Genomic DNA, 26364 nt, shown 5'->3' with positions numbered 1-26364 from the left:
GTCCATATCGTCGAAATTATGGTGCGTGAGCGATCGGAGGCTAGTGCTGTGTGCTTGATATCGATAAGAACTGCGAAAATGATATAATATTATGGTGAACCATACGAAAATACTTATGTTCTTGTATTCAAGCTCCTGTCATCAGTGGGAGAGTAGTATATCTGAGTAGGAGTATTTCTGTATTTGACGATGTGTATGGCACTTTGCGAGGTTAGTTGTCGCTGCAATATGGCGATCAGTGTAAAATAATTTATTGTCGCTGAAAGTATCGTCTGTAGAAACTGTAGAAAGAAAGAAAATTCAGACGGTGCTTCCCTAGGACTGAGGAGCATTGTGTCATATAGCCGGTATGAGTAACTGCTCTGTTGTGTAAAATGTGTATATATTGCACTGTAAAGTTACTGTGGCTTATGTTGTTTAAAATGTATATATATTGCATTGTAAAGTTACTGCTGTTTATGTTGTGGCATGACTAGAGAGGATGATTGTGTGTCTTATAGTGAGGTACATATAGATTCAGCACATCGTTAACCATGAAAGATTTTTTTGCATGGAAAATTATCTGTGCTATAGATACTGAGATTGGTTCCAGAAGCAAACTGTCAAGAGGAGACATTACCTCTACATGGATCAGTGTCAAACTGTAGCAGCAATCGTAATATATAATTGTAGTTACACTGGTAAATACGTTCCTGGCTTCCAATATCCTTGTGAGTCTCGAATGTATTTGATGATCTATAGACAACTTTAGGGGTTTAACTGTCAATGCACTTAAGCGATCTGTGAAAAACAATTTTACCACTGAAAGACTCGTCTGCAGAAAGAAAAGGTGGATGGTGCATCGATAGTGACGACAACAGTAATTCGTGGGGTAAATTCGATAAGAGCCAATCATAATGCTCGATTTATTCACATCCTTTGGTCTGGGATATAGGCGCCTCTACATAGCAGTAGAACATTTGCGTATGTTGAGAGAATGAAGGGTAACAGGTGATGGAGTGGGTAGCACGTTAGGTCCGCCAGGAAGACTGCATTCGACTTCTGCGTTATTTTCGTAAACAGGTTCTATACGGGCAGGAATTTTCGTTCATACAGGCTGAGACATCAAGAAAGCGAGCGTTAACTACACTCCTGGAAATTGAAATAAGAACACCGTGAATTCATTGTCCCAGGAAGGGGAAACTTTATTAACACATTCCTGGAGTCAGCTACATCACATGATCACACTGACAGAACCACAGGCACATAGACACAGGCAACAGAGCATGCACAACGTCGGCACTAGTACAGTGTATATCCACCTTTTGCAGCAATGCAGGCTGCTATTCTCCCACGGACACGATCGTAGAGATGCTGGATGTAGTCCTGTGGAACGGCTTGCCATGCCATTTCCACCTGGCGCCTCAGTTGGACCAGCGTTCGTGCTGGACGTGCAGACCGCGTGAGACGACGCTTCATCCACTCCCAAACAAGCTCAATGGGGGACAGATCCGGAGATCTTGCTGGCCAGGGTAGTTGACTTACACCTTCTAGAGCACGTTGGGTGGCACGGGATACATGCGGACGTGCATTGTCCTGTTGGAAAAGCAAGTTCCTTTCCCGGACTAGGAATGGTAGAACGATGGGTTCGACGACGGTTTGGATGTACCGTGCACTATTCAGTGTCTCCTCGACGATCACCAGAGGTGTACGGCCAGTGTAGGAGATCGCTCCCCACACCATGATGCCGGGTGTTGGACCTGTGTGCCTCGGTCGTATGCAGTCCTGATTGTGGCGCTCACCTGCACGGCGCCAAACACGCATACGACCATCATTGGCACCAAGGCAGAAGCGACTCTCATCGCTGAAGACGACACGTCTCCATTCGTCCCTCCATTCACGCCTGTCGCGACACCACTGGAGGCGGGCTGCACGATGTTGGGGCGTGAGTTTAAGACGGCCTAACGGTGTGTGGGACCGTAGCCCAGCTTCATGGAGACGGTTGCGAATGGTCCTCGCCGATACCCCAGGAGCAACAGTGTCCCTAATTTGCTGGGAAGTGGCGGTGCGGTCCCCTACGGCACTGCGTAGGATCCTACGGTCTTGGCGTGCATCCGTGCGTCGCTGCGGTCCGGTCCCAGGTCGACGGGCACGTGCACCTTCCGCCGACCACTGGCGACAACATCGATGTACTGTGGAGACCTCACGCCCCACGTGTTGAGCAATTCGGCGGTACGTCCACCCGGCCTCCCGCATGCCCACTATACGCCCTCGCTCAAAGTCCGTCAACTGCACATACGGTTCACGTCCACGCTGTCGCGGCATGCTACCAGTGTTAAAGACTGCGATGGAGCTCCGTATGCCACGGCAAACTGGCTGACACTGACGGCGGCGGTGCACAAATGCTGCGCAGCTAGCGCCATTCGACGGCCAACACCGCGGTTCCTGGTGTGTCCGCTGTGCCGTGCGTGTGATCATTGCTTGTACAGCCCTCTCGCAGTGTCCGGAGCAAGTATGGTGGGTCTGACACACCGGTGTCAATGTGTTCTTTTTTCCATTTCCAGGAGTGTATTTTTGGGATACTATACAATTTTCGCGAGGTCGACTCAGTTTTCGTTTTCTACATAGTCATGTGACATGAGTATAAGATGAGAACATTGTTAGATGTGCTTGGAAAGGTTTGTAGCTACTCTGTCATCAACGGTAAAGACATGTGCTGCCCGGGGGTGTCCCGCAAATGGAGGCCAATTCTTGGAGTTCTGTGGCATCAGTATATCAGAGGCTGTATACCTGAAAATAGATGCATCTTTCACCTGCATTCGGCGGAGGCTCGCGACTGAGACAGCGCGTGTGTCCCTAGCCAGTCGTACCAGCACCTGTGTCAGGGGGACACTTATTTGGATGTCAAGTATGAAATGGGCGCCACCGCCTCATGTGTGTAGGACCTTAATGGGCGTCTGTGTGTGGTTTGACAGCTGATGACTGTGTCACTTGGTGGGGGTTGTGCACTAACCTCCTGTGCACCCTAATGGACAGGGGATGGCGAACGGTGTTTGTGGTGTTGATTGCATTATTTTGCGAGTGGGTCTGTAGGCTGCGCTTTGCGTTATTTGGACAGTTTACGAGTACCGAGCGTGTGTACACATCACTGTGCTGCATTATTTAGGAGCAGTTTGCAGGTCTGTACTGAAATTATTTCTGTAAATTATGAGTTGTTTGTGTGTCTACAGACTGTGTATTGTGACCCCAAGTACATCAGGGCGAATGTTTTGTGTCAGTGTGGTAAATATACTCCATCCCTAAATAAAATGTTCCAAATTAAATAGAGGACACTCCTTCCTTACTCTTCCCAGCACCCCAGCGGAGCTTGAGTCATTCTCGCGCCATTTTCGCCCTGCCGACAACAAATTGGTACTAGGTCACAGAAGGGATGACAAGAACCCCCTGGTGGCAGTAATGTGTACTTGGTCAGTTGGAGTCGAGATCATGGTGGAGACATTTCTTGCAAAATAAAAACTTATGTCCATCATTGGCAGAGTCGTTTTCCCGCCATTTACCCCCACCATCTTGGATGACGTCACGTACTGTGTACATTAGTACATGTTAGTGCACGCTAGTCCACGTTAGTGCACGTTAGTACACATTAGTACATGTTACTACACATTAGTGCATGTTAGAGCACGTTAGTGAACATTAACCCGTTATCATGGGTTGGTAAGGGGAAATGATGGTCGGTTGAGGATCGTGGTGGAGACTTCAACTATTTCCTTCCACGTCCAGGTGGCAATCGCAAAAATTCATTCCAAGTCCATGGTAGCGCTCTCTGGTGTTGTCAATATGTACTAGGCTTCATGGTGAACACACTGTTTGAGGCCATCTTGGATTACGGTACTTGTGTCATCAGCTGACGTCACAGTAGCGCCCTCTGGCGGTAGCGCTGTGTACTAAGTGAGGTGGAGTCTGGAGCTCTTGTTGAACACACTGTTTGCCGCCATCTTGGATTATGTCACAGATGAGAGCGCCCTCTGGTGGTGGCCATGTGTACTAAGTCAGTTGGAGTCCGGATCTCGTGGTGAACATCCTAGACGGCCATACTGCATGAACATGATTAAACAAAGAATTTTGTCCAAGTCCTTTTCCCACGGATCCTTAGGAGGAGGTGGCGGTAGGGTGACTGAGGTTAGTACAAGTGTCCTTTCTTTCGCGCCATTTTCTTAGCTTAGTAGAGATACGCAAATTGACCTTTGGTTACTGCCGTAATTTGAACTTTGCGCCAGTTCATAGGAAGGAGTGGCAGTCGGGTGACTTAGGTTAGTGGGGGTAGCCCATGTGGCTTATCTTCCCACGATTTTCTTAGCTTAGTAGAGATAACTGTGATGTGATGCATTATCCTGTTGGAATTTGAACTTCCCGCCAATTTTTGTGGGAGATGGGGTTAAGTTAGTGGAGGTAGCCCAATTGACCTTTTTCCCACCAAAATTCAAACTTCCCACAAAAAGCCACAATCTTGAATGACTACACGCCTCCATCTTTGATGTTGTCATCACCATCATCTTGGATACATCTGGCAACAATGAAAATTGGGGCTGAATGCAGGTTGTCCCAGTACCCATGGCGCGTAAAGCTGTAGCAAGATTAGAGAGAAAAAACCGCTGGGACCTAAGGATTGAAGAAATGTGTACTGTCTCGCTTGCCCCTTGTCTTGAGTCTTTCTATGTTACCTGTATTTCATTTTGTGCCACGCAAAAGAGAAAGTTATTAACTAATAGACAATAAAGAGTGCAAATTTTCTGAAGAGTTCTTATTCTCCTAGTTTCAGATAATACCACCCAGTATTTACTGTGAGTTTTTCTAAGGGGGTAGGACGTCAATCGGGCAGATGGGTAGCGGGAGAGGCACCACAGGACGTTTAAATTTCTGCTGCCCGGAATGTAGCTTTGATGACTTCCATTACAAAATATACACGTTTGAATTCCACAGAGCGAAATACAGTGACGTGTGATAGTAGAAAGCTGTCTGAAGAGGTGTGGCAGAGCACTTTGTTACACTTACGACGAAATAACATGTTCTAGATTTCCTCGAACATATATGTTTTACATATCAAAACCTTCAGAAAAATATGCGCCACAAAATGAATATATTTTTGAAAAATCAAGTTTTTTTAAATTTTTGACATCCTACCTCAAACGCACGGAGGGGTGGGGGGCACCATCAAGTTTTTGCCCTGGATCGGAAATATCGTAGGTGTGGGGCTGGTGGTACCACGGGGCACGAGTTGACCTGAAGGTGTTTCATCTAATTTTTCATTTCATTTCTTGCATACCTAAGAACTTGTTACCCAGTATTTTTAAACAGGTCACACATTTAAAATTGTCATCACATAATAAGATAAGTGTTTCATATTACAAGCATATATTACATACACCAAAGAAAATCAAAGTAATAATAATTGCTACAAAGAAAATTTAGCAAAATATGAAGTGCAGATTTGTGAAAGAAAATGGAATGTGTTAAGTAAAATTGTTATTAATTTAGAAGAGGATAAAAGAAAGACAGGAAAGGATATATAAGATGGTTACTTGCCATTCCTAACGATCGGAAGGGACAGCCTTGGAATTTCACAGAGCCTTTTCCATTTTATTTGCCATTAAAAATTTTGTATTTCATTTGACTGTGTGTTAAGGATAATTATTTACTGTTGTATATACTGAACTGTGTGTATTGATTCTATTGTATTGTTAGTTTCTTAAATTACTTATAATTTTAAGTGCCAGGGAACAAATCTGAGTCACTGTTAATAGACAATTAAAAGTAATTATTATAATCGTTATTACTGTCAGTTCTGAGGGGCTTGCCAGGAAGGCAGATCTCGGAATGGGGTCATCGAGTTATCCATTTTTGCCCAATATTTTCTTTATTTGTAAATTTGCATGTAGTAGTTTTTGTATGCATTTCTATCTCTAATATTTCCTTACATAATAACGTAGGTTTGTAGCTACGTTTGTGTTATGTGTTACTTCTATTTCATCTTCTGCTACATGATATTTCATTTTATGTGTCATGACTGCTGTCGTTTAACATGTTGGTTATGTTTAGTTTGGGTACGTTTCCATGTGGCTTTGCTCTTTCGTGTTCTTCTTCTAAAATTCTCGAAATACTGGTCACTGTCCTGCCTGCTGGTCTGAATTCCTAAGGGAGTTGCGTGTGCAGTCTAGTGTCGTCTTGCCTGTGTATGTCAGATGCAGTCTGGTACTACATATTCGGGATAGCTAATTTTTATTCAGTGCAGGTGTGTTGGATAAGGACTATGTCCAATTAGGAAATGTATCATTCCGAATATGTCGGCGCATTGTTGCAGACGACTCGCCGACCGATACGGAAGGTGTGAAGCGGGCGCTGTCCGGCTTGAGAGCAGTGTACAACACGACGGCACCCTGTGGCCAAGACTCGCGCCTCGAGCTGGTCAACTTGCCGGGAGAAGACATGGACGAGTTCCGCTTGCACATTGGACATCAACAAGTAAGTGGCCGCAGCAGACTGATTTTACAATACAATTATACAGACGGAGTGCGATGTTAGGCAATTTAAAAAAGTGGAAGAGCTGGTACAGGGTTTGGGCAAAATATGGAAACACTAAAAACACAATATCTAACCATGCTAACACAGTGCAAGAAAGCCGTTGGCATTTAAGGGGGAACGTTCATGAAAAACGCACACTATTTCAAAAATGAACCACATCCACAGTTTTCGAGATATGGCAATGAAGTTTTGTACTACGCTTTACATGAAAGTAACACCTTTACATATAAAACCCTTTGATTTTATATATTCAACTTTTTTCAATGGAATTTGAAGTTTTATTTTCAAAAAATAGTGTATGTTACTTTTTCTCAGAAAATATTCAAGAGATTTCTACAAAAAATTCTCTGTTTCATCACTTTACATATTGTAAGCTTATCTCATGAGGTTTTTTTGTATTAGGTCAAATAGGAGAATTTTCATAATTTTTTAATTATAATTCCACAAGTACAATTTTAAATTCATGCAAAATTCCAAGCACTTTGCCCCATATCTCAGCTTACAATTACAATTTCAAAATTACCTCTTGAGACAACGTTTATTAGGTTTACAGAAATATGTGTACACAATTTCATAATTGTAGCATTTATAGAATCTGAGAAAAAGTTACATAAACTTTAAGAAACAAACTTTTCGGGAAACGCAATTTAAAGTTCAACCTAACTTTTTTCCTTATGCCACTTCTTCAGAACGCACCACATTTGAACACTGGGTCGTCTTTCCCTTCAAGGCTTCTCTTCTGGTTTCTTAATGTCTGTCTTCTTTCCTTTACCAGGTCTTCAACTGACTTTTCAGCTGCAGAGACGCGTTGTAAATCTATTTTTCTCTGGATGTCTTGAGTAAAATTCCTATCTTTAAGCCCATTCTTTCTAATCCCTTCATCCTCACGATGTTCCCATCATTAAATACCAAACCTTCATCATAAGTTGCAATTCTGACAACTGTAGCAGATGCAAATATGTTTTTAGGGCATCGTTTCCATATGAGTGAATTTAGAGACTCATTTGGATATTGGGTTTTGCTATGAACACACTTTTTGAGAAGTTCAGGATCGGGCAAAGATGATCTATGAAACCAAAGAGTATGTATCACGGTCTTCTAGATGTATCCTGCACACGTTTGGTTGAAAGTAATACACAGAATCGTTGTTTACTGAGCTGGTATTGAAGTGCTGCTTCAAAATGCGGGCATGGCAGGGAGGCTGCGTTGCACTTTTAATTAGTTTTCAGGCACTTTGGATGCGATTTTAACATTGAAGCTTTGGGAACTTATTGTCCATGAGTTTTACTAACAAATAAAAAATAAATTGAAAATTGACATTTTTGGTCAGTTTCATCAGTTTCCCACTTAACACATTTTCCAGTCGTCTCCAAATGTATAAATGCAGCTCCTGTATGGATTTCAAGCCAATCTTACAGCATGCCTCCTGCAAAATAGTGGGACGTTCAGGTAACGATAAGGGAGGCGGATAGCTGTCGCGCACCCTTTCTCCAAAGCATACCACAGATGCTCAATAATATTGAGATATGGTGACTGTGGTGGCCAGGGGATACTTCAGAAGCTGTGCTACCCATTAGCACTCACATTCCAGACCATAAACATTATTTACGACTGGGTCAGTAGAAGCAGTGGGCAAAGTCGGTTCTGGCGCAGTTCTGATATCAAATTAATTGTTTGTTGTTGTTGTTGTTGTGGTCTTCAGTCCCGAGACTGGTCTCATGCAGCTCTCCATGCTACTCTATCCTGTGCAAGCTTCTTCATCTCCCAGTACTTACTGCAACCTACATCCTTCTGAATGTGCCTAGTGTATTCATCTCTTGGTCTCCCTCTACGGTTTTGACCCTCCACGCTGCCCTCCAATGCTAAATTTGTGATCCCTTGAGGCCTCAGAACATGTCCTGCCAACCGGCCCCTTCTTCTTGTCAAGTTGTGCCACACACTCCTCTTCTCCGCAATTCTATTCAATACCTCCTCATTAGTTATGTGACCTATCCATGTAATCTCCAGCATTCTCCTGTAGCACCACATTTCGAAAGCTTCTATTCTCTTCTTGTCCAAGCTATTTATAATCCATGTTTCACTTCCATACATGGCTACACTCCATACAAATACTTTCAGAAACGACTTCCTGACACTTAAATCTATACTTGATATCAACAAATTTCTCTTCTTCAGAAGCGCTTCCCTTGCAATTGCCAGTCTACATTTTATATCCTCTCTACTTCGAACAACATCAGTTATTTTGCTCCCCAAATAGCAAAACTCCTTTACTACTTTAAGTGTCTCATTTCCAAATCTAATTCCCTCAGCATCACCCAACTTAATTCGACTACATTCCATTATCCTCGTTTTGCTTTTGTTGATGTTCATCTTATATCCTTTTTTCAAGACACTGTCCATTCCGTTCAACTACTCTTCCAAGTCCTTTGCTGTGTCTGACAGAATTACAATATCATCGGCGAACCTCAAAGCTTTTATTTCTTCTCCATGAATTTTGATACCTACTCCAAATTTTTCTTTTGTTTCCTTTACTGCTTGCTCAATATACAGATTGAATAACATCGGAGTGAGTGTCCAACCCTGTCTCACTCCATTCCCAACCACTGCTGCCTTTCATTCCCCTCGACTCTTACAACTGCAATCTGGTTTCTGTACAAATTGTAAATAGCCTTTCGCTCCCTGTATTTTACCCCTACCACCTTCAGAATTTGAAAGAGAGTATTCCAGTCAACATTGTCAAAAGATTTCTCTAAGTTTACAAATGCTAGAAACGTAGATTTGTCTTTCCTTAATCTATTTCCTAAGATAAGTCGTAAGGTCAGTATTGCCTCACGTGTTCCAACATTTCTATGGAATCCAAACTGATCTTCCCCGAGGTCATCTTCTACCAATTTTTCCATTTGTCTGTAAAGAATTTGCTTTAGTATTTTGCAGCTGTGACTTATTAAACTGATAGTTCGGTGATTTTCACATCTGTCACACCTGCTTTCTTCTTGAAGTCTGAGGGTATTTCGCCTGTCGCATAAATCTTGCTCACCAGATGGTAGAGTTTTTGTCAAATTAATTATGCAAATTAATTAAACTGATCAATTAATTGCCCCTTAACTCCTGATGACGTTATGCGTTTTCCCTGTCCAGCACGTGTCCATTTCCCCACCACTCCTATGAGAAATCCCACTCACTCCTATGATGTCACCCACTCCTCACGCTCTTCCACCCTCTCCTCGCCCTTGGAAATGGCAGGAAAACTCGCTCAGCCTGTGTTGGGTTGTCGGACTGGGAAGAACATACAATGGTAGGCTAATATAGTGTGCATAAGGCATAATTTAAACAGTTTGTTTAAGAGTATTGTTTATTTATTTCTGAAATACCCCTCGTAATTGATGCTGGCGTTTAAACAATTTAGATTATGTGTGGAATATTGTTTATGTATATCTAAAATCACAATATACCTTGAAATTAACACTGGTATAGGAATACTGTAATTGTTCATTTACAATGCGGAATACTGTTTAAACAATTTGGGCAATGTAAAACAATAGCACTACCGTTTTTTATTCTAATAGAGAAAGGAATCACATAATTACACTTTCACAGAACTTGCTAAGCATATCTGAAAAACTTTCTCATCCATAGTCCATCCACCAGAGTCGTGGCCGCCGGAAGTGGCCAGTGTCCAAGATGCAGCAAGCACAGGGCTGTGCTAAGAACTTTCTGTTGTCCAGGAAATACTGCAGCCTTCCTCCTCCCTGGCGTACTTTCTTTCTTTGTGACACACCGATCATGGCACATGAAGCTGGCACTAGACCAGAAACCATGCTGCCTTCCTTCCTGGGACACTTTCCTTGCTTTTCTGAGAAATACCCCAACCTCTCTTTGTGGCACACTTCGTGTGTTTTGTGCAGGAAAACACTGCTGCCTTCCCCCTTGGCACACTTTCTTTGTGCCTCACATGTGGGAAATACCCCAGCCTTCCCCTGAGGGATACCGCCGTTCGCAAGAAATGGGGAAATGCCTGACTGGGAATCGACCAGAAATTCTGCTAATGTCAGTAAATTGATTGGCTAATTAACTTACAGTCACGTGATCGTGACTGTTGAGACCCTCATCTGCCTCTCCATCATAGAAGAAATGTAAAAGTAAGTACTCATTACATTTGGTTGCCTGCAGCGGTTTCTCCTCAGCCTCTTCTCTGTCAAGTTCCCTTTATTTATTCAACTCCGCGTCATTGGCCTGTGAATGCTTGTTGTTCCTTCTTTTTTTCCTTCTTTGTCCCTTGGCCTCTTGTGTATGCAGACTAGCAGTTACATCCGGTGTGTCTGGACCAGCAGCAGCAACCATCGGCTCGTCATGACCTGCAATGAACTCCGGTTTGTCAGGACCAACAGTGGTAGCAGCAACATGGCATCCTGTAGCGCATCTGGCTAGCATGTTGGAGCAGCACAAAGAGCTGCTATTATCCATCCCACTCATTGATATGTATGTCTGCAGCTCATCGTCTAGTGGTAGCATTCTCACTTCTCGATCACAGGGTCCCGGGTTTGATTCCCGACGGGGTCAGGAATTTTCACCTGCCTCAAGATGACTGGGTGTTCTTGTGTCGTCTTCAACATCATCATTCATCCCCATTACAGTCGGAGAATGGCAATGGCAAACCACCTCCGTTAGGACCTTGCCTAGTACAGCGGTGCGGGTGTCCTGCATTGTCCCCTACGCTCCGTCAAGGAGTATGTGACTTCATCATCATCATCATCATCATTGATATGTGTAATGAAGACAACCGGATAAGTTCCCAATTCTCAGAAGAACTGTGTTGGGGGTCCTCTACTCCGAGGTGCAGGTCAGTACCGGTCTCTGACATATGCACCATCGCAGAACATTCTGGTGTTACTACAGGGAAGAGTGTTGATGTGGTGGATGAGAACCTGCTGATTGCTCCCAGAGCTGTACGTCTTTTCACTTCAACTTATATTTAACAGCCAGTGGTTCAGTGCGCTTAAATATTGGAGTAGAAGCATCAATGGACAGTATCTGGCGTATGTAAGAGATTGAAAATGCATCAAGAAGTGTGAAAGTGCAGTTTACAGAACTGGAATGGGATGAACTGTGTTATGCAGAACACTACATCAATCAACAAATGATCCCAGAGTATTCTCCATCTCCGGACATTTACTGTGCTGGTCTCACGGTATGTATAAAATCATTGTACGATGAAGTGACACTCATGGTGAGATCTGGAGATCGATAGATTTATCTGCAACACTCCACCATAACAAACTTGTTCGGCCTATTGATAGTGCTATACCTTGTGTTGGAAAGACTGAACTGTGGGCTGTTATGTATTCAAACTTAATAGTGGCAACTATTTATTTACAGCTCGTACAAAATAGATACGTGTTTCAAAGTTTTACTGACCTTCAAAGTAGTCACCAGCATTGTGTATAACCCGTTGCCAGCGATGTGGAAGTCGTAGGATACTTTTAGCGGTGCCTGTTATGTTGACAGTTCGAGCGGAGCGGTCTATTGCCCGGCCAATTTGTAGCAGTTCTGAAGCGAATGCCATGAAGTTATTCCTTCAGTTTAGAAATTGAGTTGAACTCACGGGGGTTTACGTCAGGGGACTGCAATAGGTGGTATAGCAAGGTAAAGCACTCAGTAGCCCCATCAGTCAAACACATCAGTAACAGCTTGCACTGTGCGTGCTTGAGCGGTGTCCTGCAAAATGATGGTCAGGTGCTGCAGAAAGTCTCATAACTTCTGTGTCTAAGCTGGTCGTACCTTGAGATCCAAAAATGAACAGCATTGAGACAGAAGGTTCATCTCTAGCAAGAAACCATATGCTTCAATATTTCTGGTATCTCAACTGCAGATTTTCACCGCTCATTTAACTTTAGGGCTCTGTATCTGAAAATGAACAAAAATGGACTTGTACCACTATTGAAATATGCCCTTCATATATACTTATGTCTTCTGGCCAGAGGCAGTTCGCTCCGCGCTCTTGTATGTGCAAATGCTTAATACAGCTCCGTTAAGTGAAGTTAGTGTTCGTTATTCACCTAATTACACCTTCTTCTACGTGACAATATAAATTAAGGTATAGCCATTGTAGTTCGGTTGGTAAGATGATTGCGAAACGGCGGCAACATATATTTTTATTATTATTACAAGCATTCATTTTTTAAATAAAAGTCCATTACACACCGAAACTTGACGTAAACAGTATCATGGCCGGGCGGGTGAACCGTCAGGACTTTATTGTAAGTGACTGGTCCTGTGATGGTGTGAAAGAAGAGCAGATGAAGAAGAACAAGAAGAAGGAGACGAATGGAGTACTCCTACCCAATAACAAAACTGCAATTACTATATGTCCGTCCAACTGTGGCAAGACAAATATTCTCATGTCACTACTAACACACCTGGATGGAGTCTGCTTTGAGCATGTATATGTATTTTCAAAAACACTGTTTCAACCCAAATACCAGCTCCTGCAAAAGATACTGCAGGCTGTTGATGGTGTAACACACACACAGCATCTGGTCAAGAAAGTAATATTACCACACCTGAGAAAGTAAAGCCAAACACAGTGTTCATATTTGACGATGTTGCTGTGGAAAACCAAGATCAAATGCTACAGTATTTCTGTTTTGGTCGCCATATGAGTATTGACGTATTTTATTTGAGTAACATATATTCCAGAATTTTGAAACAGTTGATGAGGCATAATGAAAATCTCATTATAGCTTTCAGACAAGACCGTTTGAATTTAAAACACATTTACTAGATGTGTGTAGGAACCGAGATGTCATTCAATTATTTATTAAATATATGTGCAGATCGCTGAAATCACACACAGTATGGGTTTCTTGCCATAGGTGAATTAAGAAAACTGAATGACAGTAGGTATAGATGGAACTCCCAGGAGTTTATATACGAGAGTAATCTCAAAAGTAAGGTCTCCGATTTTTTTTATAAGTACATAGACCAGTTTGTTTCTGCAAGGGTTTAAATCAGTGTACAGCTTGAACGTTTAACTATTTTTCGACATAATGCATTTTTGTAGGACCCTTGGCAGTTTTTGTATGCCCATGTCATACCAGCTCGCCGCCCTACTGTTCAGAAAGTTGTGAACCTCTTCTTTCATCTCGTCGTCGGAGCTGAATCGTTTTCCGGCCAAATGTTCTTTTAACCTAGGGAACAGGTGATAGTCACTGGGCGCCAAGTCAGTTCTACAGGGTGGGTGAATGATTATGTTCCACTGAAACTGTTGCAGGAGAGCAACGGTTTGCCGAGCGATGTGTGAGCGAGAGTTGCTGTGGAGAACGTGTACGCCATTGCTCAACATTCCTCTTCTCCGTTTCTGAATTTCCCGTTTGAGTTTTTGCAGAGTCCCGCAGTACCTGTCAGCATTAATTGTGATCCCAGTGGGCATAACGTTGACCAGCAATACCCCTTTCAGATCCCAAAAAACGGTTGAAATGACGTTACCGGCAGACTGTGTTTGATTGAATTTCTGCTGCTTTGGCAAAGAAGGATGCCACCACTAGCGTGATTGATGCCCAGGTTTCGTCACCCGTGACAACTGAGTCCAGAAAGTTGTCGGCTGCAAAGCGGTGAAGAAATGCGCGGTAAGCATCAACTCGTTGCCGCATGTGGTCTCCAGTCAACATGCGTGGCACCCATCTTGCGCACACCTTCCGGTAGTTCAATGTTTCCGTCATAATTCTGTGAGCGGTGCTTCGGGAGACCCCAGTAACCAACGTGCAGAGATCATCCAGGGTGATCCGCCGATCTTCACACATGCTTTGCTCAACCTTCAACACTGTCTCCCCAGAAATTGACGGTCTCCCTCTCCTTTGTTCGTCGTGAATTGCGGTCCGACCAGCTGCAAACTCTCTACACCACTTACGAACATTTTTGACATCCATGACGACTCACCATACACTTCCGTCAAATGGCGATGGATTTCAATCGGCGTAGTGCCCTTTGCGTTCAAAAACGGAATAACTGCGCACAATTCGCACCTTGCGGTAACATCCAACGGGAGCTCCATTCTCAACGGCTGCCAACCCAAGACTGAGCGCCTCAACGCGGCGTGCGCATATTTACACACAGCGCGTGAAGTACTCTTCATAACAGTGTGACCAACTGCCACACAAACAGAGTTCTGTACTTATAAAAAAAAAGGAGACCTTACTTTTGAGATTACTCTCGTATATGTAGCTATGAAAAAAGTGATGAGTATGTCAGTATACAGCACATGGACAAGTTAGCATGTATGTCAGGCTCTCAGTCCAAGAGGATAGTTGAGCATACACAGAGAATGCACCTGTACAAAGATGGAAAACTTAGGGAGCTGTGGACATATGTCCAGACTAATCAACGAATTTGATGCAAGCGTTAAGGAACTAGAGAAGTACATCTGCATCATTCTGAGAAAGAAAGTAGACGACTTGGCTGTAAAGATTGATGGAGTTGAAAAGAAAGTACATTACGTAACTGTAAAGCTTGAGCGAAATGTATGTATATAAGGTGCAGCTTGTGAAGCATGTGAAGCAGATGTCAACTAAGCATAAGGTAATCTCTGCACGGAAGGCCCTTCAGGAGAAGTTACGGTTGCTCAGGCTAGGACATTTGGATTGAGAGCAGACACTGTGAGAAACGTTCAAAATCTCACTGAACTCTCAGCGAAATTGCTCAACGATGACGATGATGCTATTGCCTGTTTCATTAACCCTCACAGCGACCCCAGGATAGACAAAACACTCGGTGTCAGTAGTGAAAAACAATACATTGTTGGGCACACAGCCTATAACTTTAAATGAAAAGACAATACAGATAGGTGATAGGGAATTTCAAAGAACACCAGGTCTACTGAACCTCATTTCCCTAAAACCCTAAAAAACACTAAAATTGCCACCCCAAGATTAAAAAAAAATGGCTCTGAGCGCTATGGGACTTAACAGCTGTGGCCATCAGTCCCCTAGAACTTAGAACTACTTAAACCTAACTAACCTAAGGACATCACAGACATCCATGCCCGAAGCAGGATTCGAACCTGCGACCGTAGCAGCCGCACGGTTCCGGACTGCGCGCCTAGAACCGCGAGACCACCGCGGCCGGCCCCAAAGATCTGGAGATGTATCGTGAAATACTACAATTGACTGGTGTACACAGTAATGCAGAAAACCAACGCAGTGGCAAATACAAAGACATTATAAAGCTGTTATTATTAGGCTGTCGGTATGTCAGAGGTGATGGTATTGACATTCGGCATAAAAATGTCAGCAGTCCGCCCCCTCAGCATATATACTACGACGATCCCAATGAGATAACATATTTACTACGACTGCTTATGGCATTAGCTGCTGCTGGCAATATCACTCATTCAAGTTAGGTTGTCTCAATAATTTCAAAGCTTAGAGAGAGAGGTAGAATGGAGAGACAGTTGTTTGAGAGCTGCACGAAACAGCACACAAAACATACCGTCATAGGCATGTTATGATTAAGGTTTGGATGACGTACGGTAGGCTGATCTTGTAGATGTGAGGAAATATTCACATGAGAATAATGGATTCAAATATGTTCTAATGGTTTTTGATACATACTCCGAATCTGGGGAGAGGTGTCGGGATGGTGTTTGAGTGTTTGTTGCACACAAGGACGAATCGATGCCTGGATAACCTCCAAAGCGATCATCGTGGGGAGTTGTAGAATAGGTATTTCAAGGCTGTGACGCAGCGGTATGGAATACATCGCTACTCAACTTTCACCAACCTGAAGGCGAGTATCGTGCAACTTCTGAACAGAGCAATAAAAGATGAAATGTGGATGTGTTTTAATCTTCGTGGCTCATGCACAGGGAAACATATCCTTCCAAAAATAATTGCACAGTGTAATCGAACCAAACATAGCACAATAGAAATGAGGCCAATCGATGTTCATGATAATGGAATCATGGATACAGTGTACTACCACATTAAAATGCTGGATCCACGAAAACAGAAATTTAATATGGGTGATTTGACACATATCTCAAAACACAAGACAGCATTTGAGAAACATACCTTCCAATCTGGTCGAGTGAGATATTTACAGTTTCCAAAGTGCAGAGAACAAATCCCATAACTTACATCTTAAAGGACAGAAGTGGTACTGAAATTTCAGGATGCCTTTACACCGAGGAAACGCAGAAGAGTGCAGAATGATACTGCTTCTCATAGAGCGTGACATAAGACAATAAGACATAAAAGGAATAGAGCAATAGTTTAATGGCTTTTGCAACACAAAACAGCTGTATTGATGCTGATGATTTTGTCATGTAATGGGCTGTACAGAGCACAACCAGCACAGTAGCACAGTGAGCGTGATAGGAGACGCATTATAGGAGACGGTCGTATTTTCGACAAACTTTCCATTGAATTGCACATTCTGGGGTATAATTACTATAGAACTGGAACAAAGCTTCAGAAACGTTTGGCTCATGGAGATACGAGGATTAACCTGCTTGACGAGGCATATTTGGTATATGACATTGAATACGCGCAACATAGAGGTCTCCCAGGAGGTCACGCTGCAGATAGAATTTTAGCTGACAAAGCGAAGGCAACACGTGCGAGAAAGTATATTGGTATAGGCCAGTGCATTGTGGCATTTATAATTGATAAAACCACGCACGATGAATTTAATTTGGGCTTAGAGATGATGAATTTCAAGAAAGTTATGAATGATGCAAGTCGTGCACTGAAGAAGAAGAAAACGATGAAGAAGGAGAAGGGACGCTTAAAAACCAGTATCCTGACCATACATCGGAAATGCTGATTCACAGATAGGCACAACAAAGAGACTGTCGCAAATACAGCTTTCGCCCATTAAGACCTTCGTCAAAAATAACTACACACACACACACACACACACACACACACACACACACACATACACACATACACACATAGACACACTCTCTCACTCACGCAAACGCAACTCGCACACACATGACTGCAGTCTCAGCAACTGAAGAGACTGCAGTCATGTGTGTATGAGAGTTACATGTTTGCGTGTGTGTGTGTGTGTGTATGAACATATCCACCAACCTAATACATCTACTCGTTCCACATCTTTGAAGACTCGATTCGTTCCATATCACCTTCTCTCGTGGTGGGGTGCACGCAGCACGGTGAATGAATGAACGGATGACTGCGCAGGTGCACCTGGAGTTGCTGGTGCCGGACACGTCCCCAGAGGGCGCTCTAGTGCCGGCGCACTCCTTCTGCGTGGACGGCGTGCGCGTGGGCAGCGAGCTGCTGCACGTCGCCTTCGCCTGCGTGTGCGCAGGGCCGGCGCCCTGTGTGCGCAAGTGCTGCAGGGATTACCAGGCCTACGACCTCCCCGGCGGCGGCGGCTGCGTCTTCGTCACGGAGGAGGAAGAGGACCGCGACCCCAGCAGCGGCCACTGGCGGCCAGCGCCAATGGTCAGTGTTTCTGGTACTCGTTTGAGACGCCACACCCTCGAAGGGTGGCGAACGAGTCGTAAAACAACCGTTGACTACCGTACACTATCACAAGTGAGCGTAGACTACGGTAGGTTTCCTTGTACACTACTGGCCATTAAAATTGCTACATCAAGAAGAAATGCAGATGATAAACGGGTATTCATTGGACAAATATATTGTACTAGAACTGACATGTGATTGCATTTTAACACAATTTGGGTGCATAGATCCCGAGAAATCAGTACACAGAACAACCACTTCTGGCCGTAATAGCGGCCTGGATACACCTGGGCATTGAGTCAAACAGAGCTTGGATGGCGTGTACAGGTACAGCTGCCCATGCAGCTTCAACACGACATCACAGTTCATCAAGGGTAGTGACTGGCGAATTGTGACCAGCCTGTTGCTCGGCCACCACTGACCGGACGTTTTCAGTTGGTGAGAGATCTGGAGAATGTGCTGGCCAGGGCAGCAGTCGGACATTTTCTGTATCGAGAAAGGCGAGTACAGGACGTGCAACATGCGGTCGTGCATTATCCTGCTAAAATGTAGTGTTTCGTAGGGATCGAATGCAGGGTAGCGCCACAGGTCGTAATACAGCTGAAATGTAACGTCCACTGTTCAAAGTGCTGTCAATGCGAACAAGACGTGACCGAGACGTGAAACCAATGGCACCCCACACCATTATGCCGAGTGACACGCCAGTATAGCGATGACGAATACACGCTTCCAATGTGCGTTCACCGCGATGTCGCCAAACACGGATGCGACCATCATGATGCTGTAAACAGAACCTAGATTCATCGGAAAAAATGACGTTTTGCCATTCGTGCACCCAGGTTCGTCGTTGAGTACACCATCGCAGGCAGCGTCAAGGGTAACCGCAGCCACGGTCTTCGAGCTGATAGTCCATGCTGCTGCAAACGTCGTCGAACTGTTCGTGCAGATTGTTGTCTTGCAAACGTCCCCATCTGTTGACTCAGCGATCGAGACGTGGCTGCACGATCCGTTACAGCCTTAGGATAAGATGCCTGTCATCTCGACTGCTAGTGATACGAGGCCGTTGGGATCCAGCACGGCGTTTCCTATAAACCTTCTGAATCCACCGATTCCATATTCTGCTAACAGTCATTGGATCTCGACCAACGCGAGCAGCAATGTCGCGATACGATAAACCGCAATCGCGACAGGCTAGAGTCCGACCTTTATCAAAGTCGGAAAGGTGATGGTACGCATTTCTCCTCCTTACACGAGGCATCACAACATCGTTTCACCAGGCAACGCCGGTCAACTGCTGTTTGTGTATGAGAAATCTGTTGGAAATTTTCCTCATGTCAGCACGTTGTAGGTGTCGCCACCAGCGCCAACCTTGTGTGAATGGTCTGAACAGCTAATCATTTGCATATCACAGCATCTTCTTCCTGTCGGTTAAATTTCCCGTGTGTAGCACGTTATCTACGTGGAGGTAGCAATTTTGATGGCCAGTAGTGTAGCTTTAGTCTGTTAAGATTTAACAGGATTACCTGTACATTTGGTGTGTTGCATACCTATCGGGCGTTACCTAATTTCGATCTCTTTATTTGCTTATGAGATCAGTTTTGTGCTAGATTCCCCTAGCAGCTGCAAGTTGTGAACTGTTTAGAAACTGAGGAGGTTATATAAGGGGCTGCATAACCTATAAAAAATTTTTGTTCTACATAATTAGCCTCCTGTCTGTTACTTTAAAAAATTGCAACTGTTAATATTTAATTCAAACCTTGTTAAAAAATTCTTAATTGGTAACATGCAACTTAGGGATGTTGTAGTAAAAAAAAAAGACGATATAGGTTGATCATATAACTCTAGAAAATGCAATTTCTTCGAAACAAGGTAAAATAAAAAACTAAAAAAAAATAATAACAAAACGTGTAGAACTTTGCTTCAGTACTTCATCCAGCTTATATAAAACATGTTCCTGTTATTCAAGGAAAACTTTCGTACTTATCAATAATAAAAGGAAACGCTTGCACTTGATCATGATGAAGAACGTTCTATTGAGTACAAAAAGAAATAATAATAATATACATTTTTATATTTGTGCACATAAATCGTACTTGCATCGAAAGCAATTGCTGTGGTTACATAAAAGCGTAGAACTTCCGTGGACAACTAGTTTTTATTACTTATAAAATGCAGTTGGGCTGTCCGGCTGATCCTGGCAGAGGTTCGAGTCCTCCCTCGGGCATGGGTGTGTATGCGTTTGTCCTTAGGATAATTTAGGTTAAGTAGTGTGTAACTTACGGACTGCTGATCTTAGGAGTTAAGCCCCATACGATTTCACACACATTTGAACATTTTTTGGACAAAATGCATTTCATATTTTGTAAGGCAATAGAATACACAAGTGGCCAACAATGAACGATGTGCGGTTCTAATTATGTGTAAAACAAACGAAAAGCCCGAGAAGTCGTTGGCTCCCAGTTTCCCTCACACATTCATTTATGTTTCTTTTCCTACCGATGCTGTCGATACTACCGGTAATTTCACAGTAGCAAGAGCGAGAACTCACCATCCTTACTAGCTTTACACTCCAGCATGCTTCAGTAAGAGAGAACGAGTCGACGAGTATGAAGCAACCGCAGCGCCACAGTTCTTAGACGTCGAACTCACGGAACAGTGGGAACGAAAGAAGCCCGGTAGCATTGACATAACAGCAGGAGCCTGACTTGTGAAGTATCCAACCCGCAACATTACCCTCGTACTCGCCCCCATTCTGCTCTCCAGTGGGGAGTCGGTGTTAGCTGGGGGTTGCCGGCCGCCAGTGTGAGCGGGCCGTGACGAGAGGCGATAGAGAGTAATCAAACTACGGAAGAGGATGGCAGTACTTCGGGAGCAGCAGAAGGCAGAGACACGCAGTATTCACAGCAAAAGGTCAAACTGCGAAAGGGAACTCGCTACAGTTTGTTTCTGAGTGGTGGGAACGAATTCTGTTTGGCTGAAGACTGGAGGATACGCAGTTTTCTTTTATGGTAATTGGCTAACAGAAGGCACTTGGGGCTAACTGAACTGTACATTTCAAAGTGTGTAAAGGTATGAAGATATTAATTAGTGGATATAAAAGAGGAACTACAGTATTAATTTTAAGGCTTTTCCTTGTTGTGTTCAGATAAAATAGCAATTTGGAAGCAAAACTGAAAATATGCTAAGATTTTGGTTACTTATACAGGCTGAAGAATCCGCTCCCTCCTTTTGCAGAAAATAACGGAAATGAAGGCAATGCACCACACCGCAGTGTCTGTTGAGAGGTATCTAGCAAAGTCCAACATCCCATTGTTAGACTACCCACCTTATCCACGTGACCTAGCAGCATGCGCCTTTTATCCGTCCACCAAGGCCAAATCTTCATTAAAAATAATAAGACTGCAGTCTGCTGAAGCAGTGAAAGAGGGAGCAGCACGCGTCGTCAAGGGGCTCACAGAGGAACACTTTCTATCAATGGAAAATTCGCATGGAGCGTTGTAATGATAGACGCGTGGAGTATATTGGTGGTGGCATTAACTAAATATGTATGTTTTCGAAACGAAAAGTTTTACAGCACTAGTTCTGTTGTTTCGTAGCCACACCTTGTGCTGTGCCCTGGCACCACTTAATATAGTCCTCGAGGACGTTGCATTTTTCTTTTTTTTTTTTCGGGCAGTGTACAGTTTCACTCGTATGTTGGGAAACCAGGTTAATGTTCGTAGTCCAACTGCTTTAATTGTTTACACACACGCTCACGTTGAATTTATCCTGGAAAAGCGATAACGCTTAGCTGTGTGTAGTGGCCCCGCGGTTAGAAGCGCCATGCTGCTGATCGCACGGTCCCTCCCGCCGGAGGTTCGAGTCCTCCCTCGGGCATGGGTGTGTGGGTGTGTGTTGTTCTTAGCATAAGTTAGTTTAAGTAGTGTGTAAGTCTAGGGACCGATGACCTCAGCAGTTTCATCCTTCAGGAATTCACACACATCTGAACATTTTTGATAACGCTTATTAATTTGCATTTAGCGAAAGGAGTGTTATAAGCTTTGCGTCAAATGGTATTGTTGCCGACTGGTTGACCAGGAGACGTCTTGTGTGTGCAGGATCCCGAGGCGAGTAGATCGTACTTCCTGCTACGCAACAGCAAGCCCAACTGCACCGTGTGGTCACGCCGTCTGCAGAGCAACACGGACGACTTCCGTCTCCGGGAAGACGGACATCTCCTGGTGAGGAAACCAGTCTGCCGGACACTCGTTTTACCCATTCATTTGGCCGCAACGTAACTTTCTTCTCATTTACGGACCATTGCGCTGAAGGAGGAGGATGAGCTGTCTGAGAGCATCTTGTTGCTCCTTTCTGTCTATTTAATATTTTAATATTTTGTTAAAACTCATATTCAGTTGATTTTTGCAAAATATTACAATGAAACAACGATTTAAAATTATAGTTTTGTTGCTGTTATGATGATAGGTTTTACAGCTGCAGCTGATTCTTTCTATTGATATGTAGTAGGTTTGTTCTTTCCTGTGCTTTCATGGTGACTGTGCTTGTTATTAGAAACGGTGTATTCCACTTTACAGTGTTTCCTGTTGTGCAGCTCCGCTGTGATATATTTCTTTCAGTGTGTTTCTTAAATCTAATATGTATATAAATGATTTAATACTTAAAAACTAAAATATGTGTGGTCTTTGTTACTCAATGATTACCTAATTGTAACAGATCACAGATATGTTGCATTGTCTAAATACGAGTAATGGTGCTGTCGCCATTTGACCGTTAATCAATTTCTTTCTGGTTACACTGTTTCATTTTCGACTTTGTGGCAATTTTCAGATGATTACTTAACATTCTTTAGAAATAAATGAATAGTAGCTGTGAGAATAGGGGGGGGGGCGTGCATAAAATATGCTATATAATGGAAACTGATTAAAAATTGCTGCTTAAACAATTAAAAAAGAAATTTTGAAAGAATAATCGAAAGAAATATGAAAGGACTCATACTCTGAGGGAACTTTGACTGGAATTAGTATCAGCAGACCTTCAATATTCAGTACATATATTCAGCATTTAACTTTACATACTTCTTTTTCTTGTTACTGCCATTGTGCATAAAGATTAGAAGGACAATGTTGGTTCCGGATCGCCCCTCCTCTGCTCACGAGAATTCTTCTTGTTTGCTTCGATCCTCTTGATGCAGAATTCCCAGCGCGGGCGAAATGATGAACAGAATATGAATGTACGAATAAACTTTGCTTTCCTAATAACTTTCTATAACACGTCTTTAATGTACAATTGGAATACACATTTTTTAAATAGTATTAACTCGGCGGGACTCGTAATACTAACTAATTTGAAAAGCGAAGTAACTGAAAATGGCTACAAAGCTAAAACTGTTGTGGTGTATCCAGGAGGAAATAAATAAGTCGAGTGGAGAAAATGTTATCATTTGAGTAATTGGTTAAAATAATTTATTTATTTTTTGTAGTATGTGTGAGATATTTGTGCCTTGGTATTGTTAGGGATCATTATGCGTCAAGTTCATGCATATGTTCTAGGGTGGATGAAGGTGAAGGGAGTTTACGATGGCGGTGGTGGTGGGGGGGGGGGGGGGGGGAGGGGAGAAGAGGTGGTTTCTTATCTATGTGTATAGATATCATTTCGTGATCTCTTAGGGATATAATTATAAATGACAGTTCAGGGAAACGTGCCGGTGTTATGCGATGGTTATAGCTAGGTACATGTATTTTTTTCTGTTTGCTGAAGGCCGGTTCACTTATGCTGATTTTGGTTACTATATCCTAAGTCAGAAAGCATGTCCAACACTTTGGTCATGGTTTTTCTAACTTCAGTTGTGGAATGTAGTCCGTGTTAGCCTGTGTGGCCTGTGACCGGGTGTTATAGGGGCTAACGGATGACAAAATGTCTTTCTAAAGATGTGCGCCCATGATGCATTTATGCATAAAGATTTTGTCTTGATCGCACTTCATTTGTTCTAATTACGCGTTTCGGCAGACTGCCATCATAAGATCAATAGCTTAACCAAGTACTGTCATGTACTATCTGACGAAATACTTTGTACTGGTTGTCTCAGTTACTGATCTAATGACGGCAGTCTGCTCAAATAAACAAATGAAGTGTGATCTATACAGGAAAATATAAGAGTACTTCAGAGATCTTGAGAGGCAGCCATCTTCATGGCGTATATAGGTATAGCATATACAATTATGGTCATAAATTAAGGATAATGCTGATACATGGTGAAACAACGCTCTGCTCGGCGGTTTCCGGGTTTAAATCACCTCGGGGTATGACCATGCGCTGCATTTAACCTGCGGTCGTTGCACGGTGGCGCTGGCTGCAGTCCACATACCCAGAGGTGTGTTGGTGCATCTCAGAGTACGGTGCTGCGAGCAAATGTGCAGTCGTTTTCAGACGTGCTAAAAAGAACAGACATTGATGATCTTATGAAGGGTAGAATACTAGGGCGACTGGAGGCTGGTCAAACACAGAAGATCGTTGCACGGGCTCTCCGTGTGCCACGAAGTGTGTTCTCAAGATTATGGCAACGATTCCAGCAGAGAGAAAACGTGTCCAGGCGCTACAGTATTGGACGTCCACAGTGTACAACACCACAAGAAGACCGATATCTCTCCATCAGTGCCCGCAGACTGCTTGCGTAACGGCCAGAGGTGGACCAATGCGGCACTGACTTGCTCAATTTGTGAAGCTCTTTCTTCTAAGTATGTTTAAGTATATCGTACAAACATACCGCCGTTTGAGTCTCTTACAGATTCCCATATGGAGTGATAGACATTCCTGGGGTTGTGAAGCAGCTGAATGGGTTGAAAATAAATAAATCGCCAGGTCCTGATGGGATTCCAATTCGGTTTTACAGAGAGTACTCTACTGCATTGGTTCCTTACTTAGCTTGCACTAATCTCAAATCTCTTGTCCAGCGTAAAGTCCCGAGCAACTGAAAAGAAGCGCAGGTGACGGCTGTACATACGAAGGTCAGAAGGACGGATCCTCAAAATTACAGACCAATATCCTTAAAAACGGTTTGTTGCAAGATTCTCGAACATATTCTCAGTTCGAATATACTAAATTTCCTTGAGGCAGAGAGGTTGCTGTCCATGCATCAGCACGGCTTTAGAAAGCATCGCTCCTGCGAAACGCAACTCGCCCTTTTTCACATGATATTTTGCGAACCATGGATGAAAGGTATCAGACGGATGTCATATTCCTTGACTTCTGGAAAGCGTTTGACTCGGCGCCCCATTGCAGACTCCTAGCTAAGGTACGAGCATATGGGATTGGTTCCAAAATATGTGAGTGGCTCAAAGACTTCTTAATTAATAGAACCCAGTACATTGTCCTCGACAGTGAGTGTTCATCGGAGGTGAGGGTATCATCTGGAGTGCCCCAGGGAAGTGTGATAGGTCCGTTGTTGTTTTCTATCTACATAAATGATCTTTTGGATAGGGTGGATAGCAATGTGCGGCTGTTTGATGATGATGCTGTGGTGTGCGGGAAGGTGTCGTCGTTGAGTGATTGTAGGTGGATACAAGATGACTTGGACAGGATTTGTGACTGGTGTAAAGAATGGCAACTAACTCTAAATATAGATAAATGAAAATTAATGCAGATGAATAGGAAAAAGAATCCCGCAATGTTTGAATACTCTATTAGTAGGGTAGCGCTTGACACAGTCAAGTCGATTAAATATTTGGGCGTAACATTGCAGAGCGATATGAAGTGGGACAAGCATGTAATGGCAGTTGTGGGGAAGGCGGATAGTCGTCTTCGGTTCATTGGTAGAATTCTGGGAAGATGTGGTTCATCTGTAAAGGAGACCGCTTATAAAACACTAATACGACCTATTCTTGAGTACTTGGGATCCCCATCAGGTCGGATTGAGGGAGGACTAGAAGCAATTTCATAGGCGGGCTGCTAGATTTGTTGCTGGTAGGTTTGATCATCACACGAGTCTTACGGAAATTCTTCAGGAACTCGGGTGGGAGTCTCTGGAGGAAAGGGGGCGTTCTTTTCGTGAATCGCTACTGAGGAAATTTAGAGAACAAGCATATGAGGCTGACTGCAGTACAATTTTACTGCCGCCAACTTTTATTTCGCGGAAAGACCACAAAGATAAGATAAGAGAGATTAGGGCTCGTACAGAGGCATATAGGCAGTCATTTTTCCCTCGTTGTGTTTGGGAGTGGAAGAGCGAGAGAAGATGCTGGTTGTGGTACGAGGTACCCTCCGCCACGCACCGTATGGTGGATTGCGGAGTATGTATGTAGATGTAGATGTAGAAGTAAAT

At 43.4% G+C, this 26364-nt stretch overlaps 1 protein-coding gene across 1 annotated transcript in view; it reads left to right on the top strand.

Moving 5' to 3' along the window:
* Positions 1–22669, top strand: part of LOC126284687 (uncharacterized) — a 61130-nt gene extending 38461 nt beyond the window's left edge. Inside the window, exons 3-5 of the mRNA XM_049983808.1 lie at positions 6338–6498; positions 17760–18026; positions 22145–22669. Coding sequence (XP_049839765.1) covers positions 6338–6498; positions 17760–18026; positions 22145–22324 — 608 coding nt within the window. The 3' untranslated portion in view covers positions 22325–22669. The remainder of the gene's footprint in view (positions 1–6337; positions 6499–17759; positions 18027–22144) is intronic.
* Positions 22670–26364: the final 3695 nt, after the last annotated feature.

The sequence above is a fragment of the Schistocerca gregaria genome, chromosome 8, assembly GCF_023897955.1.
Source record: "Schistocerca gregaria isolate iqSchGreg1 chromosome 8, iqSchGreg1.2, whole genome shotgun sequence".
NCBI lineage: Eukaryota > Metazoa > Arthropoda > Insecta > Orthoptera > Acrididae > Schistocerca > Schistocerca gregaria.
Note: the sequence above shows the minus strand (reverse complement) of the source record. Positions and strands in the feature narration are given on the sequence as shown.